This window comes from Pseudopipra pipra, chromosome 2 (assembly GCF_036250125.1).
Source record: "Pseudopipra pipra isolate bDixPip1 chromosome 2, bDixPip1.hap1, whole genome shotgun sequence".
Lineage (NCBI taxonomy): Eukaryota > Metazoa > Chordata > Aves > Passeriformes > Pipridae > Pseudopipra > Pseudopipra pipra.
In genome coordinates this window covers 16,800,570-16,818,365 of record NC_087550.1, presented here as the reverse complement: position 1 = coordinate 16,818,365, position 17,796 = coordinate 16,800,570, and the positions used below count along the sequence as shown (strand labels likewise).

The following is a 17,796-nucleotide window of genomic DNA, read 5'->3' as shown; positions in this document are numbered from 1 at the left end:
AAAGCCTTTATTATTTTCACATAGTTTCTAGTTGGTTATCCTGTTTTCAAGTGAATGTAATAAATATATGTAAGGTAAGGTAAATATGAGTAGTTAAAATTATAATGAGCAATTATGTAATTATACCAATAGTATTGTAACATCTGCATTTAAACAGATGCCTCACATGCTGATTCAATACACCATTTATCACTGCTACCTAAAAGTATCTAGTATGCCTGTATGACTTTAATGGATCCTTTATAAAAGCAAATCAAGTGCACCTTTAACAAGAGTTAGAGTGACAGGAATGAAAAGTCAGAGAATCAGTAAGGGCTGCTCACTGAAAATCTTTCTTGTTTCCTAGATCATTACCTGAAAAAGTCCCAAATGCTGACAGGCTTACATGACATGGATCTTCTGATTTATTACCATTGGGCTGAGAAAAAAAATTGCAATATGATTGAGAACTTTATCATCACCAAATGCATTTAAACAAAATCATGCCAGTTCACCCAAGAGCTTGAGACTTATGGCCTTCAACAAATTAATAAAGTCGAATATATATTTTGATTAGTAAGCATTTTGTTTCTTCCCATGTCTCTCCCATCCATCTCCTCCTCTTTCACAGTAAATACGAAATAGTAGATTGTAAAAACTATGTGACCTTGTTAAAGTATCGTACCAAATTCTTACTAGACTATTATCATATATCAAGAAAGCCTTAAATGTTATTTCTGAAGTTAACAAAATATACTGACTTACTTGTATTGTAATATTATTCTCATTCATTACTTATTTGATAATTTTTACGTTTTTTTGTTATTTTAGATTCTGACTTTCTTGGCTTTGCTATTCATATGAAACAGTAGGTTTTCCACATGACAAATTTGATCATCAGTAGGATGAGAAGAATATTCATGCATTTGGGAATATTAAAATTAAAAAAAAAAAATCAATAGAGTGAAATATGTATTACTGAGGAAACATCCTCAATAGTTTAGAAGATACCAAACTTTGATACACTTACCTTTCTGGATTATTAAGAAATGTCAGCTTCATCTGAAAAATCCTGAGCTAGTATTTTGGGCCTATAAAACTTTGAACTATACAGAGATTACTTTGCTACCATTTGCAGAAATGTTTATGAATAATGCACCAGCAGAGATTTTTCACAGCAGAAGATGTGTACAAAATAGAAAAGCCTTTGTAGAAAGGATAGTGGTTTTTATTGTAGTCTTAGAAAATACTGAATTATGAAAGATACAAAATCAACTGTTGTAATTATCTGTTTATTTTACAATCTGTATGCCATCATACCTTTATGGTTTCAAGATAGTCTGTTCAAAGTATTTTAAAACATGCTTTAGCAAAGTATTTTACAATTTCAAAATCAAATATTTCTTTACTGGAAGAAAAAAATAAAACCAAACTCCAAAAACATTTTCCTGAGAATTCTGTATCATAAAATTGTCATTCATTCTTAACTTTTGCAAGTTGATGACATAGGCTATAGAAGTCAACATGCAACTTGTAGGTCTACAGTATTAAATAAATATTTTAAAAATTATTTAGATGCAGCTGGTCAGGCAAAACCCTACCCTCACAATCAAGTTCATTACAGGTTTATAAACATGATGTTAATTTTATCACAGGCCAACGACAGTCACGATTTCTGCACTGGAATCCCTCCACCGTCAGCTGTGTGGAATTCAGACTGTGGCTGATCACCAGAGCGCAGCAGTGGAGCACAAGCCTCTAGTGGATATTCCAGCCTTTAACTTGGTAATCGCTGACCTTGTTTTCCAGCATCTACAGCCAAGTGTGTCAGGGGTTTGGGCCACTGGATAAGCTCCCAGCCAGCCACTGCCCACATATACGCTCCACCCGTTTAGAACAAGCGTTTAGCCCATGGAGTTCCACTTTGAAGTATGTGTACTATGAGGACAATGCCATTGTCCATGTCATTTCAGAGTATCACCAGCTTTAACAGTGACAGTAGTTATGAACAGTAGAGGGGTTTGGGGCTTTCCATTTTGTTTTTTATTGTTTCTTTTTGGTTTGCTTCTTAAATAAAATGGAGACTTCAGAGCAAAACGCTACCCAGGATGGCAGCATGCAAGGGAGGCAAGATTAAATTAACCAGGAATCTACAGACACCGGAAAAAAAGCCCACAGAGCTTTGTAAGTAATACATATACATGATCAACATATAATCAATTATAGTAATTTAAGATAATTTCAATTCAATTATCTGAAAGCATATCAGTAGAACTCTCATGACGCCTCCCATATAGTACTTATTTCTGAATTTCAATTACTGCAAGCACTGTGTTTTATACAAGCTATGCTCCATTAACATAATTTTTCCCTTAAAAGTAATGATATATGATGAAAATCCAAGGATATCACTAGAGATTTCGAATCAACTTTCAATCCCATAGGTGAGGTAGTGTAGTCATTTGCATTTTGTGCTGGTTATGAGAAGTCCTGTTTAAATCTGTCAAATTTTAAATTTTTGTTTTAAATAAGCGGCTTAATGTATTTATTAATGCTATGTTACCTATGGGGAGAGAGGGGGGGGAAAAAAAGTCTTGCCAAGAACAAGTTTTGTCTCACTGCAAGATAAAACTGAAAAGCAGTATTTACAGGGTCCTTTGCTGCCTACTGTACATGCACACAAAGACACAAAGAGCTAATATACATACTGAGGTAGGAAATGAAGAATTCCACTGGCTTGTTCAAGATTCTTCATGTTTTGTAAACCAGCAAAACCAAAGTTTTCTGTGGTGAGGTTCAATACTTAGTTCTGTTGTTAGAATAACATCTAAATAACAAAGCGTCATTGGTATACAATACGCATCCACTGCTATGTAAAAATCTAAAAAACGGGGATTGCTTTCAGTAGCTGAATTTTGCCTTCACAAAGTAAATAAAGGAAATATCTCCAGCTCATTTCCTTAATAAACTTTTTATATATCTACACTAATAGCACAAGCCATTGAAAACGTACTACAGGTTTAGCCATAAAGTACGCCAAAGACTAAGATTCTGAAATAGAAATTTACTGGTCCCAGTGATCAGAGAACAAACATATTTGTAACTTTATGCAGTTAGGCACTTAAGTAAAAAATTGTAGTGCCTGAATACCTTAAAAAAAATAAAAATCTGTCCTTAGACTTCCATAATACTTTGATTCCAAATTACCACAAACAAGCAGAAAGCTTGAAGGTGCTAGGACAGTAAGTCACAATACAGCAGTGAATTTTAACAAGCCTATGGGATTCAGATGCCAGAGGATCCAATGCACACTCATCCAAGAACTGCATCAGTTTCAAACATCTGCCTTTCACAGTATGTTGTTATTCCTCCCACTAAATTTAGAGAAGAGAGCAGTATGCGGCAGCACCTCTGCTGTTCCAGTTCTCTTAACTCTACACTGGAGAGCTAAGACAAAGGCATATATTCAATAAAAGCCTACTACTATTCAAATTTACTACTACTACTACCCCACTAATTTTATTCAGTAAAAGTCTACTCTGGGACAGGGATGGGAACAGCAAGAAGCAAAGAGCTGTTCCAGAGCGCACTTGCCAGAATCTCCTCATACTGTCATGTTATCCTAACTCATCTACAAAATAAGCATTTACAAGCTGCATGTGCTTCTTAAGGTTTGTCTACCAGGCAAAAAGAAATCTTAGAAGAATTCTAGGTATAGAAGTCATTGTGCATAAACACCTGTTAGGAGGCTTTCACTGAGATGCGGAGTGGCATTAGTTACTGTGGCATAAGTCAGAGCAAAGGCTGTCCTACATGTGAATGAAAGCTTTCTCAAAAATAAACACCTGCACATGGAGTTGACACATTCCAACAACTTTCCTGAACCTTCCTTGGCATCACCACACAAAAAAAAGCTTCAAGGCTGACACATATAAATTATGCTCTAGAATTACACAGAGCAAACCCAAAGCTTGCCAAGTAATATAGTGACCACTTATCTGTCAATGTAGTTTCAGAAGATAAAGTTTCATCTTTTTATCACTTAGTAAGCTACTTTCCAATAATGCTCAATCTCACTTTTAGTTGCAATGTTGAGAGGCTGGCAATAGGAACAAGAGATTCACTCATCTGTAGTGCATTTGTCTGTCATCTGCTGACAGAAGTCTGTGATACCACTGCTGTGTCCACACTGTTCCACAAGTAACGTTTCCTCCAATGTTCTTACAGAAACTGGATGCAGTTCTTGTACTTGATCATATGTTGCATCACTTTTGACACACTGATAACAAGAACTCTGCTCATTTGTAGATGTAACACCTGAAAGACCATCTGCTGATTCTACAGACGCTGGTACTGCAGGCTCACTATCAGACGGAGCTGTTTGTTCTCTCTTCGGAAACAAAAGTAAGAGTGGACAATCTGAGGAAGAATATTTTGCAAGTATTTGTATTTGCTCGTGACTCAAGGCTGCTTCCTTACACACCTGCTGGCAAAGTCCAGTCAGATTCTGCTTTGTCTCACCCAGAGTTGACAAAATGTGGTTTCTTTCCTTCAGCAAGTTCTCCTTCTCATTTTGCTGCAAAAAGAAAAACAGCCCTTTAGTCTACATTTTAACACCAAAACTATGGTTTATGTTCCTACCAAAGCTAAAACAAGAATGTAAATAATCTGGTCTGCTGAAACAGAAGTAATTTGGCATTAAGGTAAACAGCAATACAATCAAATGTGTGTCAAAAGGTCAATCCTAACCTCTATGAGGAAATGGCAAAGGACAGGAAACAAGCAAGGCCATAATGAAGCAGTTGAAAGAAGAGGACAAAGAACCCAAAACCAAACATGTCACAACACATTAATTTTAAATTCTCTATTTAATTAAGAGACAGTTTTGAAGAAATACAAAGCTTTAAAAATTTTTTTTGTAGTAAATGTTAATCATAGGGACTGTGTGTTACAGCTATGTCAATGCACTCCTGGAAAGTTTAATTATTTTCACTCCTTCTATCATCCCCTTTTGCAGGAGAAACTCACACTGCAACCTCTACCATTTATTTTTTAAGAACTGGTTAACTTTTGGCAGCATTTGGCAAGAGGAGCAGTTGTTACCAGTCCTTTTTGCCTAAAATTATTCAAGAGAACTTTTCTAATAAATTTCTACTTGTCAGGATACTGGGAGCAGCTGTTAATCATAGAATAAATATGCTGAGTTGGAAGGGACCCATCGGGATCATTGAGTCCACCTCCTGGACCTATGCAGGACACCCCAAGCAAGAATCACACCACGTGCACGAGAGTGTTGGCCAAACGCTCCTTGAGCTCTGTCAGGCTTGGTGCTGTGACCACTTCCCTGAGGAGCCTGTTCCAGTGCCCAACCACCCTCAGGGTGAAAAACCTTTTCCTAATATCCAACCTAAACCTCCCGACTCAGTTTCATGCTGTTTTCTTGAGTCCTGTCACTGGTCACAGGAGTGAAGAGATTGATACTTGCCTCACTGCTTCCACTTGTAAGAATTCTGAAGACCACAGTGAGGTCTCCCCTCAGTTTCCTCCAGGCTGAACAAGCCAAGTGACCTCAGCTGCTCCTCATAAGGCCTCCCCTCCAGACCCTTCACCATCCTCAGTCTCTCATTCCCCAGTCTATACATGTAACCAGGATTGCTCCATCACAGGTGCAGAATCCAGCACTTGCCCTTGTTAAACTTCATACAGTTGGTGATTGTCCATCTCTCCATTTTTTGAGGCCTCTCTGCAGGGCCTCTGTGCCCTCAAGGGAGTCAACAGCTCCTCCTGATTTAGTTTCATTGCCTAACTTAGTATTCCTTTGAGTCCAGTGTCCAAGTTGTTGATGAAGATGTTGAAGAGAACTGGGCCAAGGATGGAGCCCTGTGGAACCTCACTAGTGACCAGACACCAGTCTGATGTTACCCCATTCACTAGAACTCTTTGTGCCCAACCTGTGAGTCAGCTGCTCACCCGTCACGTAACACGGTTATTCAGATGCATGCTGGGCACTTTGTCCAAAAGGACACTGAGAGACAGCATCAAAAGCTTTGCTGAAATCCAAAAACATTATGTCTACCAGCTTACCTAGATCAACTAGGTGGGTTACCCTGTTGTAGAAGGAAATCAGGTTCAACAAGCAGGACTTTCCCCTCCTGAAGTGTGTGCTGGCTGTGACTGACGACTGCACTGCCCTCCAGCTGTTTTTCAATACTTTTGAGAATAATCTCTTCCATTCTGTTGCCAAATCTCCTATCTAAAATCACTTTATGTACCTTTTGGGTATGTAGAGGCACTCAGCTGTGTATTATGGACTGATGAAATTGTCTGGACTGCTGTTTAAAACAAACATCAACATTCAGAAATAGTTATTCCAGTGTAGGTTCCCCACCCTTATGTGAAGTCGTTGACAGATCAATAAATTTAAATATTGTTTTATTTTAGCAGCATTATACTAATACTGCAAAGTAATGTCAGTTTTGAGGTCATAGTAAACTGAGAGCTCTTTTAATTCTTCTGGTGAAGAACACTTTTAGTTCACACACTTCACCCTGTTCTAATACAAATAATAAGATCTCAATTACATTCTTGGATCACTAACTGACATGTCCTTCTCATCTACAGAATCTTCATCCAAGTAGTGCTTCTTGAGCCCAGTTATCCTCTACTCTGTTACTCCTCACAGGTATCCTAATTTTAAAGTTTTGAAGTGAGAATTGCAGAGTGGGTAACACTGGAAGGGACCACAGTGGGTCATCTGGTCCAACCTCCCTGCTCAAGCAGGGTCATCCTAGAGCACATTGCACAGGGTAAAGTACAAGGAATCTGAATGTACACAGGTGCTCTGAAAGAGTTGCTTCTAACAAGCCAACATCTGAAGTGGCCCATGTGTGTTCTCAAATATGGAACACTAGTGAACAACAAACACACAGGGATTCATTCACCTGAAAGGTCAATAAGCAAAGACTATATGGGGGGGTCAAAAATTACATTGTCAGTACAGAAGATCAAGACAAATGATAAAAGATAATTCTCCCAGGTAACAGATTCAGTACTGGACAGTATTTTTCTTCAATATAAGTAGAGCTTAATGTAAGACTTCCAATTTTACAGAATCACTCAGCTGGAGAGGTACCTCAGCAGGTCTGTAGTCTCACCTCCTGCTCAAAACAGTCAGCTCTGGTTAAGATCAGACTGCTCAGGGCTTTGCTTAGTCATGTCACAAAAACCTTGAGGACTGGGCATGCACAACAGCTCTGTGTAAACTGCTCCACTGCCTGCCTCTCCCCAGTAGAAAAGAAGTGTTTCCTTATATCCAGTTGAAATCCCCCCCCTTGTTCTCTTGCTGTCGAGTACTACCCCCTGAAAGCTGAAGGTCTTTCATTCGTGATAGCTACAATAACCTCAAGAACTTCCCCACAGATATGGGCAGCTGGGTATTAGGTCCTCCCACACCCACCTCCTCTCCATCTCAGTGGCCTTGCTCCTGTTTTTCAATGCACTCCTGGCACTGGACAAGTTCAAAACTCAGCATAAGACTCAGTCTTATCCATGCTAAGTATAGGAAAACAATAACTGCCCTCAAACAACTCGCTGTGCTCCTGTTAACACATCCCAGAACACTAATGGTCTTTTTGACAGCCTGGACATGTTTGCCAACCCATGCTCAGCCTGCTCCCTGCTCAGATCCCAAGGTCCTTTTCAGCAAGGCTACTCCCCAACTGTCAGTCTCCAGATTCTACTCACTTGGGGAGTTACTCTGTTCCACATATAGGACTTTCCCAACAAACATACCACAAATACTATCTCCTAATCTGAGAGAAAAAAAACTATAAGCAACACCAAATAGAAATTATTATAAGACAACATGCTGCACATACTAGAAGCCAGGATGAGGAATTTCACCAAATAGTATTTCCTAACAGGCTATAGGACAGAGTATTATCTACTTGTCAAAAGTTTTCAAACTGTAATGCTATCAACTATATATCAACTGTACTACTATATATACACTCTATAAAATTATATATATAAAACTATATATAAACTATAATAATACACCATACTATCCCCTCTCAAAGCCACATTACAGAAGATATCATGAGATAAAAGACTAAAAAGTCTGAGAGATTTGACTGAGAAACAGGAACAAAGCAGGAGCCATCAAGCATGAAGCAACCTGTATGTACCACACATTGCTCTTCACAGATGTCTCTCTACTTCCCTCCACCTGGAAATTATGCCTAGACAAACCTTAATGTTTCTGTATTCGTGTAAACCTTACATAAGTTTGATGGTGCAACACCTGTTGCCATCAGACACGCTCAACAGCTCCAAAAAAGATCTTCTCAGGAATTTCTGAAGAAACTTATCTGCACAGTTGGAAAAAAATATGCAACTGGAACACATTTGTGCTTAGCACGTGATTCCTCTAACTCAGACCTCACCTCACAATTCTCAAGACTCAACACTCATTATCTAGACCTTGCACAGTGTTATCCATCAAACAGCTGACATTCAGTCTGTTCCAGCCCAGATCCAGAACAAAGAATATTACCTATAATTATTAGCCACTTAAACAACTATATGTCTAATCTTGCAGATCAACCTTTAATGCCCTGCTCAAGTGTTACAAAATATTGACAGAGTTACATAACAGAAATAACAATATGATGACAAAGCAAGGCAGAAAGTTTTGAAATGTCAGAAATGCAACTTCTCTCTTCAGTCAGACAAATGTTATTAACACAATCACCTGATTTCCTTCCCTCTCTCAGAGCATCATCTCCATTCAGCACAACAAATGACCTGCTCTGTCAACTCATCAGGGCTAAATTTGAGGCACTGCAGGCCTTCCTTCAAAAATCTATCTCCTTCACTGCAGAAATAGCAATATATGTAGTGAAAGATGATGGATCACATCAGGAAAATACTTTCCATCCCATGGCACTTGGCTCTAATTTGATTTTCCTTTTCACTCTGAAGTCAAGAAAGGTGCAACATGACTGTGTCTTAGCTGATGCAAATATCAAATTCACATACACTAAGTCTCAAATGCTCCAAGGACAAGAATTAAGAGTACAATAATCCTAAACAACTGAACTGTTTAGTGCACATGGTATGATCAACCATGAAACTGAAATGAGAGGGTCAGAAACTAAGACTTTTTTCTGAAAAGCCACTCTATTTTCTTGCCATTGCTATTTTGTGATAATCCTAACCTCAGATTATCTATATTTCTCTTAAATGACGTATGTATCTTTTTATTGCCTTCTTAAGAAGGAGAAATTGTATTAACAGATGGCAGCAGAGAAATCTGGACACATTAATGGCTCAGCTACAATTTTGATGCAACTGCTAAAAAGGCAAGCAACTTCCCAAGTTCTTTTGTATCTTCCGCCTTTCTGCAAGCGTCTCATTTTTAAGATTCAAGGCTCAGGAAACAGTTCACCAGCCCATGTTAATATGTTCCAAGAACTGTACTTACACAACTAACAATTGCGTAACTAAACTTGATCATGAGCAACACCAGGAGCTGAAGAACAAAAATTGCAAAGCAAGAAAGGGGAGGAGGCAGAAAACAGTCTGGGATAATGGTTTGGGAATCATTCTGTACAATTAAACTCAATGGCTTTGGAAACATCATTCACCAAATATTATGCTGTGATGCACTTTTATCTGAATGGAAACAAGTCCACAGAAGGAAAGGCGTGTGTCCTTCAGAGGAAAGCACAGAGAAATAATGAACTGCTATTAAGGAGTTATCTGAGACTGATAAAGTTTTCTAAGCTTGAGTGGAAAAAGTAATAAGCCACCTCACTCTCCAACTACTGCCAGATACCCAGTCAAGATGTTTTGAGAAAGACTCAGGACAAAAGCAATGAATATTTGTACATACCAGTTTTTCAATTTCAGATTCAAGATTTTGTATGCAGTCAAGTTTTCTCTTGCGACATCGCTGGGCTGCAATTCTATTTTTACTTCGTCTTCGGATATCATGAATACAGTCCAATTGTTCAGGAGTTAATTTATGCATTTTCAGAAATGACTGGAAGTCATTTCTGGAAAGTGAGATAATCCTTTGTGCATTAAATGGAAGTTTTACCTAGAATGTAAGATAGAGTTGTAAATCAAAAGGTGAAACCGATATACACAAACACCAACAAGCCAAGTCAAGTTTTCATTTTAAGCATTCTTCACCAGAAAACTCATCTTTCTTCCTACACCTCAGAGACAAGAGCAAACTGATGTAGCCATTGGATGATGCAGATAAACCCCAGGGGTTTCAACTACATGAGTTCAAGTGCAGCTGAAATAGAGTACTTTGCACATTTACACCAGACCCTCAAAAGCATGTTTAGAGCAAGGGGAAATGTATTCCTCTGTGCAGCAAATAACTGGGTGATACACTCTGAGAAGTTACAGTTAAGTCAAGCATAAAACAGGTGTCAAGACTCACTGATATAGTCTAAAGTTTCCCCAAAGCTGCTAAGACTGCATCCTGCATACATTTTTATACCTACACTTTTTTCTTCTGCAGGAAAAGTTTATCTGGAACAGGCATTTCCTTAAAATACAGAAGTCACAATATCTGTCTTGTAATTCTTAATGCTAGAGAAGAGAGAGAACCAGGTTCTTGCTACTGTTGTATACAAAAGCATTTGAGATCAGAAAGTGTTGATTAATACTGAAAAACATTTTCCTTTACAAAATAATCATCATGTTTTATGAGCATCCAACTAAAGACATTTATTTTAATCCTTACAATTTTGAGTATAGTAAGTAGCAGAATGTGTCACCTTGCTGTGGTCAAAGATTTGAATTTAGTTTAAAAAGCAGAGAACTGTTTGGCTACCACTGGTGACAAACCACCAAAAAAGAAGAAAAAAAGAAAAAAGAGAAAAAGAAAAAAAAGAAGAAAAGAAAAAAAAAAGAAAAAAGAGCACTGTCTTCAGGAATGATGCCATCTCCTTCTCTGTCACATAAAGATGAGAAATGTATTTAATCAATTCTGGCCTTCTGTTTGGCAGGCCAGCTTTTTATATTGATGGCAGCTTCCACTTACAGTCAGTCTCAGTAAGGCCCTCCGTCTCGAAAAGAAAAAACAACTAGTGCTTTAAGAACAACTCAATTTTCATATCATTAAATGATCCACCGTGCACAGAGTTACACTGCAATTCTACAGTTCTGAGAACTGAGACAGAAATTGTTCTAGGTATATCACAAAATCTTTTGGGATTAGACTACTTATATGGCATCTGCTTAAACCACTAACAAAGCAATAACAAAGAAAGGAAGAGCCAAATAATTACTGCAGTTGGAGAAACAAATACAACCTTAGTTTCAGAGAGGATGATATTAAACAATCTTAAACATACAGCTATTGAAGCCAGCTTGAAAACTTAATTTTCATTTCATAGTAAATCTGAAGTATCACTTCTCTCCTACCTTCTCCCTACAACTCAAAATACAACCAAGAAAACTGTTAAGTTTCTATAAAACAAAGGTTCCAAGAAGTTTAGTTTTCTTAAGCTAATTGCAGCAGATAAATCAAGGCACAGAGGTTCTTTTTTAGTTTTTTTTTCTTCCAAGATTCACAACCTTTTATGATACAGCTGTTTGAGAAAAGCATCTTAAAAGATCTAATACATAAGCATCTAACACTTCAATATCCTACCAAAAATACTTGGTAAGTCTCCCGGAATTAGCAGTGACCTTTCATATAAACCTTTGAAAGTTAAAGTTTTAACTCCCAGACTTTTAAAACAAGCAGCCACAGGAAAAAAAAAACAAACAACCAAAACCCACAAAGGACTCAAAATACTTTTGAACAGGGGGACTTAAAAGACAGGTAAGCAAAGGACACACCAGGATGTTCTTACCTCACATTCTTGTTCTCTTGCTGAACAGGATTCACTGTCTCCCTCGGTATCAGTCTCTGAATCCTCTCCCAAACTTATCACATAATTATAGGGACACTGTTCTTGTTGTTGTCCCTGAACATAATCTCCACTGCTTATTTCAGAGCTATTGGAACATCCTTCAGTGCTAAGGTTGCTTATAAAGGGGCAGTTGACAGAATTCAGTGTTGTAAAAGTTCGTTGAGAGCAAGGTTCAGGGCTTTCACTGATCCTGATACCCAGCCACGGACATTCCGATTTTTTCCCCGAATATACTGGCTCCAAGCACTCTTTGGGAACTGCAGGTGGTAAATGTATTTGACAGGCTTCTGTGCTGTAAACATCACTCCAGAACCCTTTTGCCAGATGCTCTGCTACCTCTCTCTCCACACTGCTTCGATCACCAGCTGATGTAATGTTAGTGGCTTCCCTAGTGTACAAATCGACCTTTGAGGACGTGTCACCTTGACTTTCAATTTTGTCATTCCCAGCTCCAGTACCTGATACGGTTTTGTCAGCTAAGACTGCGTTGTTTTGCATACTACTGAACTTCAAGTTACCATATTGCTCACAAGTATGTAAAATAGACACAGAATTGAGTACGTGAGATGCAGCAGAGTTTTGGGGAAAAGCAGCAAGATCCATTTTCTCCACAGGACATGACATATTCTGAGTCACAGAATCTCTCTTTGACTCCTCCTTTTTCTGAATGCATTCTTCCCCTTCTTCCATTTTTACCCAAGTCTCTTCACAGTTTGAGACCAGCTGTATAGGTACACACTCTTGAGCTTTTTGTATGCCATCATTATCAGATATTTCCTTATCAGGAAAAGTGGCAAATGGTGGCACCTGAATGTCTTTAATACTGGAATTGGACTCTGAAGTATGAACTTTGTCATTTCCAAAAGCCTTCTGGAATTTCCTATACTTTGGGCACTGGGAAGATAAGCTGGAAACCCTACCCCTTTCTAAATGCACAGGATCACAGTTTTGATTGGCATTATCTTGGAGAGCAGGCAATGATGTAGCATTTTCTTCATCTTTACAGAGCTTTGTGTCAGGAGTTTGACTATATTCCTTTTCCAGAAGTGCTTCTGCTTCATCCTTTATTTCCAGGTCTCCATCATCCGCATTGCCGGTTTTGGAGTTTGCTTTCTGACAACGCTGTGGACAACACTTCTTCCTAGGACATTCCTGCTGATCCAACTTAAAGTCCAAAAATTTGAATTTGAGAAACTGAAAGCAAGACTCTTCAATGTTGCGTACACCCAAGAACTCCGCACATTTGCAAACTTCAGACACATTGTCTTTATTTAAAATAAGTTTAGCTGTATATGCAAACTGGAGCAAAGGATTAAATCCTTTAAGTGTTACCTATTAAAAAAGAAGGAAAATATTAGTATGGTCAATAAGGGTTTAAGTAGAGAAATACACAAACCCCAAATTACCTGTTGCTAGCAGGACAGACTGCAAGACTAAAGCAGCAGATTTGTTCTACAGAGAAAACCTGGCCCAACCGAATTCTGAAGCAATTCTTCTGATACTGTTTTATCCTGCACATTTTGCGACAGTTATCTTCTTCACTGTGATCAATCTCTCAATAAAATGTTCTGGCAAAGCAGTACTAAGAAGTAAAAAAATATTGCTGTACACTGAAAACCAGTAACTGGATTCCAACTTCACAAAGATGTCTTTCAAAGCCAAGTTGCAATATGAATTACTGTAGAATAAGATTATGCCACTGGTATTTAATTGTACCTTTTGAAGAGCAATTACCATTAATCACTCATGCATCACTCATATAAGAAAGTTTGAAAAAATGGAGTTTGACCACATATGATTATTTACTAGTATAGCCATCAACTCCTTTCTTCCGCCCACACATTAAAAGAATTGCTGTACACCAAAACAAATTCTCAGTTTAAAGCCCCCTTGGAGTAGGTAATTTTGATTGAACATTTCTATCTTCACAACAGTTGCCTAGCAGGGAAACCAGAGATAAACAAAAAACTGTGTCATTACAAATTGAACAAGATCTTCTACACATAAAAAACCCCTAAAGAATCAAGTAGGAAGCTGCAAACAGATCACCATATTACAAATTACATGACACTTCTTTTAGCCTTTCTCTGAAAATGAAGGATAAAGCAGGATGTCTACTATTAATACTCAAACTAAAGCCCACATTTTGCTCCCCTCCTTATTGAAATGAACAACATTTTATGCTAAATAAAGTGCTATATCAATGCATAAACTACACTGAATTCTTCTGCCAGCAAAATAATTAACTTTATAAGCAATTTGATTTAGGAAGCAGTCTAGGGTTTGTTTCTTTGGTTTAAGTGGTTGTTTGCTGTGGTTTTTTTTAAAGAACAAAGCCCACGAAAGGAAGCTGAATAAATGTGCACAGAGACAGTTCATCAAAACTTTTTTGAACTACCTAAAGAATTCTTAAAATAGCGTTTGAAATATGCTCTGGAGAGTAGTCTGGAGACACCACCACACAAATTCATCCTCAATAATGTGGGGAAGTAGAGCATAAAAGTTTATCCATCAGCTCAGTATAGTTAATAAATCATTAAAGTGGGTTTATGCACCAATAGCATTCATAAGTGAAACTGAAGGTATTTTAAAACTGTACATTCTTTCTATTTAGGTAGAAATACTACTAAAAACTGGAAGGATCAAGAGGGAACAAACACTTAACTCTTTTCACTCTCTTTTACACATTTCTAGCTAGCTATGCTCAAACAAGAGAGAATCCTAGAAAGACTTTGTCTGACTGATCTAGAAAAGCAACTCTTGCAGTAGCCATTTATTTAATTTGTATTTGGGATAAAAGTCTAGCGCAGAGTAAAAACACTGATAGAAAAAAACAACACAGAACCTACAGCAGTTCGTCTTTACAGTATAGTACATTTCAAGTACTTGAATTCAAAAAATATTTTTGTATCTGAGATTGTTGGCAGGTGTCATTTTAAACTTCAAATATTTTTGATGATTAAAAAGGTTAAAAAAAAAAATCACATGTCAAACCATGTGATCAGTGTTTGTCTCAAATATGCAGCTTCACAAACTGACCTGTTTCAAAATATTTAGCAGTTCCCAGAAGAGAAGTTCAACTTGCTGAGTCTTAAAATGCTTTTACCAAGTGATCAGTTCGAGTTATTAAGAGGTCAGATTCACTGTTAAAATTTTTGCTAGTTGTTTCAGCAGATTCAGTTCTTACATCAGTAATGCTAAATACATTAGGAGTCCTCTTAAGTCTATACTACAGTAAATATCAGAATTATGTTTCTACATTTTCTGTACAAACTCTGGTCCCTTCTGACTCAGGTTTATTTCATGGTTTCATTGGCACACTGTTGCTTTGCACCAGAGATTATTTTTCCTCTCTCCAATTTTGATGTACATTTCTTATTCTTTCCCCGAATTTAGTGTACATTTCTTGTTCTTCCAATATGCAACTTTTACATCATCCCAAAGCAAAATTCCCTCTTCAACATCAGAAATTTTTCATGCCACTAATTTCCCTCTTTTATGCCAAATCAAGGCTTTGCATCCCACAGGATCCTACTTCCCTTTCACATCAGCTTGCATCATTACCTTTCTTTTAACCTGAGAGACATTCAGGCTATCAACATATTAAGCTACTAGAAAAAAAACATAAGAAACAAACACAGACACAGCAAGAAGGCTGTGTCAGTAAAAGCTGACATAGTGGTATTATGCTGTAACAATTTTATAACTAATTCATTGGTGAAGAGAGAATAGCAAAGACCACAGAAACTCTTTAAAGAGAACACTTGATCTCTTCTAGTTTTCTGTGAAAACAGACAGAATCTGGCACAGAATCTTGTGCTTATCTCAGTATTTTACAAAGCCTATGAAGTAGCTACTGAAGTACAGCCTTTCTGAATACATCATTTCTGCATTAACACTCAACTCACTCTTGCACATGAAGTCTATAAAGTCACTATAAATATTCACTGATGAGTACCTTTCCTCCAACTTTAATGATCGCAGTTGAGCTGAAAACAATTTGCATGTTATTGCCCACTGCCCAAGCTAATTACCATAAACCACCTCCCAGAAATCCACCTATTATTTAACAACCAACTTTTCTGATTACCACTCCCATTCGGCACAGTTGGAGCACTTGGGAGGTTCTTCACTTCTCATCTACAAGCACAGCATTTCATATTAAAATCCAGTTACTTGTCTCATGCCTCTTACAACTCAGCTTAATAGCAACTACAATCATTAAATGTCTTGGATGCTCCAGATACATAACAATAAATGTTCTTTCCAACGGATGTCAGGTCATGGCTCATTCCCATTGAATGCCTTTAAATTAAATCTAAGAATATGCATTTTAGGGGCATAACAAGTAATTGCAATACATTTTCTTAGTCCTAACACTAATAAGACACAGTAGGGAAAAAAAAATAAAAAATCAGGCTGCTAATGATCAATGTGTAAAAAGGATGGGAAACTGAGCCAAAGAAAACTGTTAACAACAGTAAGCAGGCAGGAATATATGCACAGTTGTATTACTCAAACATACAAACCCAAACCTTAATGAAACCGATTTAAAGGTATTACCATCTTAAGCTTTAATTTATTACTTAAAAAAAATATTCTTTTTATATAGAAGAAGTAGTTCTGCAATATCTCTTGACCATTTGAGCCCTGCTTTTTGACAAACTTACATCCTTTGAAAGAGGTGCATAATTTTAAAAGTAGTATATACTTAATTGAAAAGATCTTCCCTATACATTTCCTGTGACAGCATTCAATTATCTGTGGTCTGGGACAAACACTCATCTGTCTAGCCTTTACCTCAACTAACAGCAGCTTTACAACTTGGAAATTCCTTCCCTTCAGTCCTTAAACCCTTTACCTTAACCTGTCAGTTAAGCACCAGCCTACTGTAAAAGAGGAAAAACAGATCAGAAGCACTGGCAGGTAAAACACAGAAGGGAGTGACACTTACCTCTTCTGGTAAAGTGATGATAAGATCAGCATCCACCTGGCCCACAATTCTTGAAAGGAAGTAACTGCTGCAAGCTGCAAGCACAGCTTTGTGAGCCCGAAATCGCTGATCTTCCACTAAAATTGTAACATCACAAAGAATATCTTGCTTTCTTTGATCATCAAGACTGAGGAGTACATTGGTACTGTGCACTGAAGATTCATATGCAAAAACCACACTGTTGTTCTCTCTTAGAGACATTCTGTATCACAAATGGTAGTGTAAGGCTCAGGGGAAAGCATGCTTCTGTGCTTCAAATCTGGGGGAACAAAAAGCCAAACTGTACACGTGAAAGTCACATCCAACAGGAACCTATCGATACTAAAATACAAGCAAGCTGTTAAACATGCAATGCCTGGTCTAATTCTTCAGATTACTACTCAGTACTTCATACATGTTAATACATAAATACATGCTTGTGACCATCTGAAGTACCCAAACTTTAATATGTACATCTTCACATTGGTTTTGTAGTCTCACAGACCAAAAAAGGGACTTCAGCAATAAAAGAACAGTTCTTTCCTAGGCATGCGATTCAGAGTCATAAATTTACCATAACACCTAGCAATTATCTAAGCTTTCATTTTTAAGTAATCAGTATATTCTAACTTCAACAATATGAAAATGTAAAGAGAAATAAAGCAGATGCATTAAATCAAAATTTACTGAAATACTATGTGAGCTACTTCTGTTTACTGATTCACATAGTACAGACTAAAATATTTGTGTTCTGTCTTCTTTCAAAAGTATTTTGCCTGGTAAATGAACTAGGCATTGGTAAAACACTAATTTTCTCTCCAGTAGATTGGTGTTTTTGTTTTAAATTTAAATTTTCCACCTACCTTAATTCCCTATTGCAACCTTCTTTTCCCCCTTCTGCTCTTT

General features: G+C 37.5%; 1 protein-coding gene across 2 annotated transcripts in view; it reads right to left on the bottom strand.

Annotated features, from left to right (window-relative positions):
• Positions 1-1,255: 1,255 nt before the first annotated feature.
• BACH1 (BTB domain and CNC homolog 1) overlaps positions 1,256-17,796 on the bottom strand; it is a 29,989-nt gene continuing 13,448 nt past the window's right edge. The window contains exons 2-6 of one of the 2 annotated variants that reach the window (XR_010427996.1): positions 16,873-17,170; positions 11,859-13,250; positions 9,875-10,081; positions 6,064-6,311; positions 4,405-4,555 (exon numbers count right to left, since the gene is read on the bottom strand). Coding sequence is in view for 1 of the 2 variants with exons in the window: in XM_064644042.1 (XP_064500112.1) it covers positions 4,100-4,555; positions 9,875-10,081; positions 11,859-13,250; positions 16,873-17,112 (2,295 nt within the window). In the remaining variant the exon portion in view is untranslated. Of the gene's footprint in view, positions 4,556-6,063; positions 6,312-9,874; positions 10,082-11,858; positions 13,251-16,872; positions 17,171-17,796 lie in introns of both variants that reach the window. The other variant, XM_064644042.1, reaches the window with a different exon arrangement.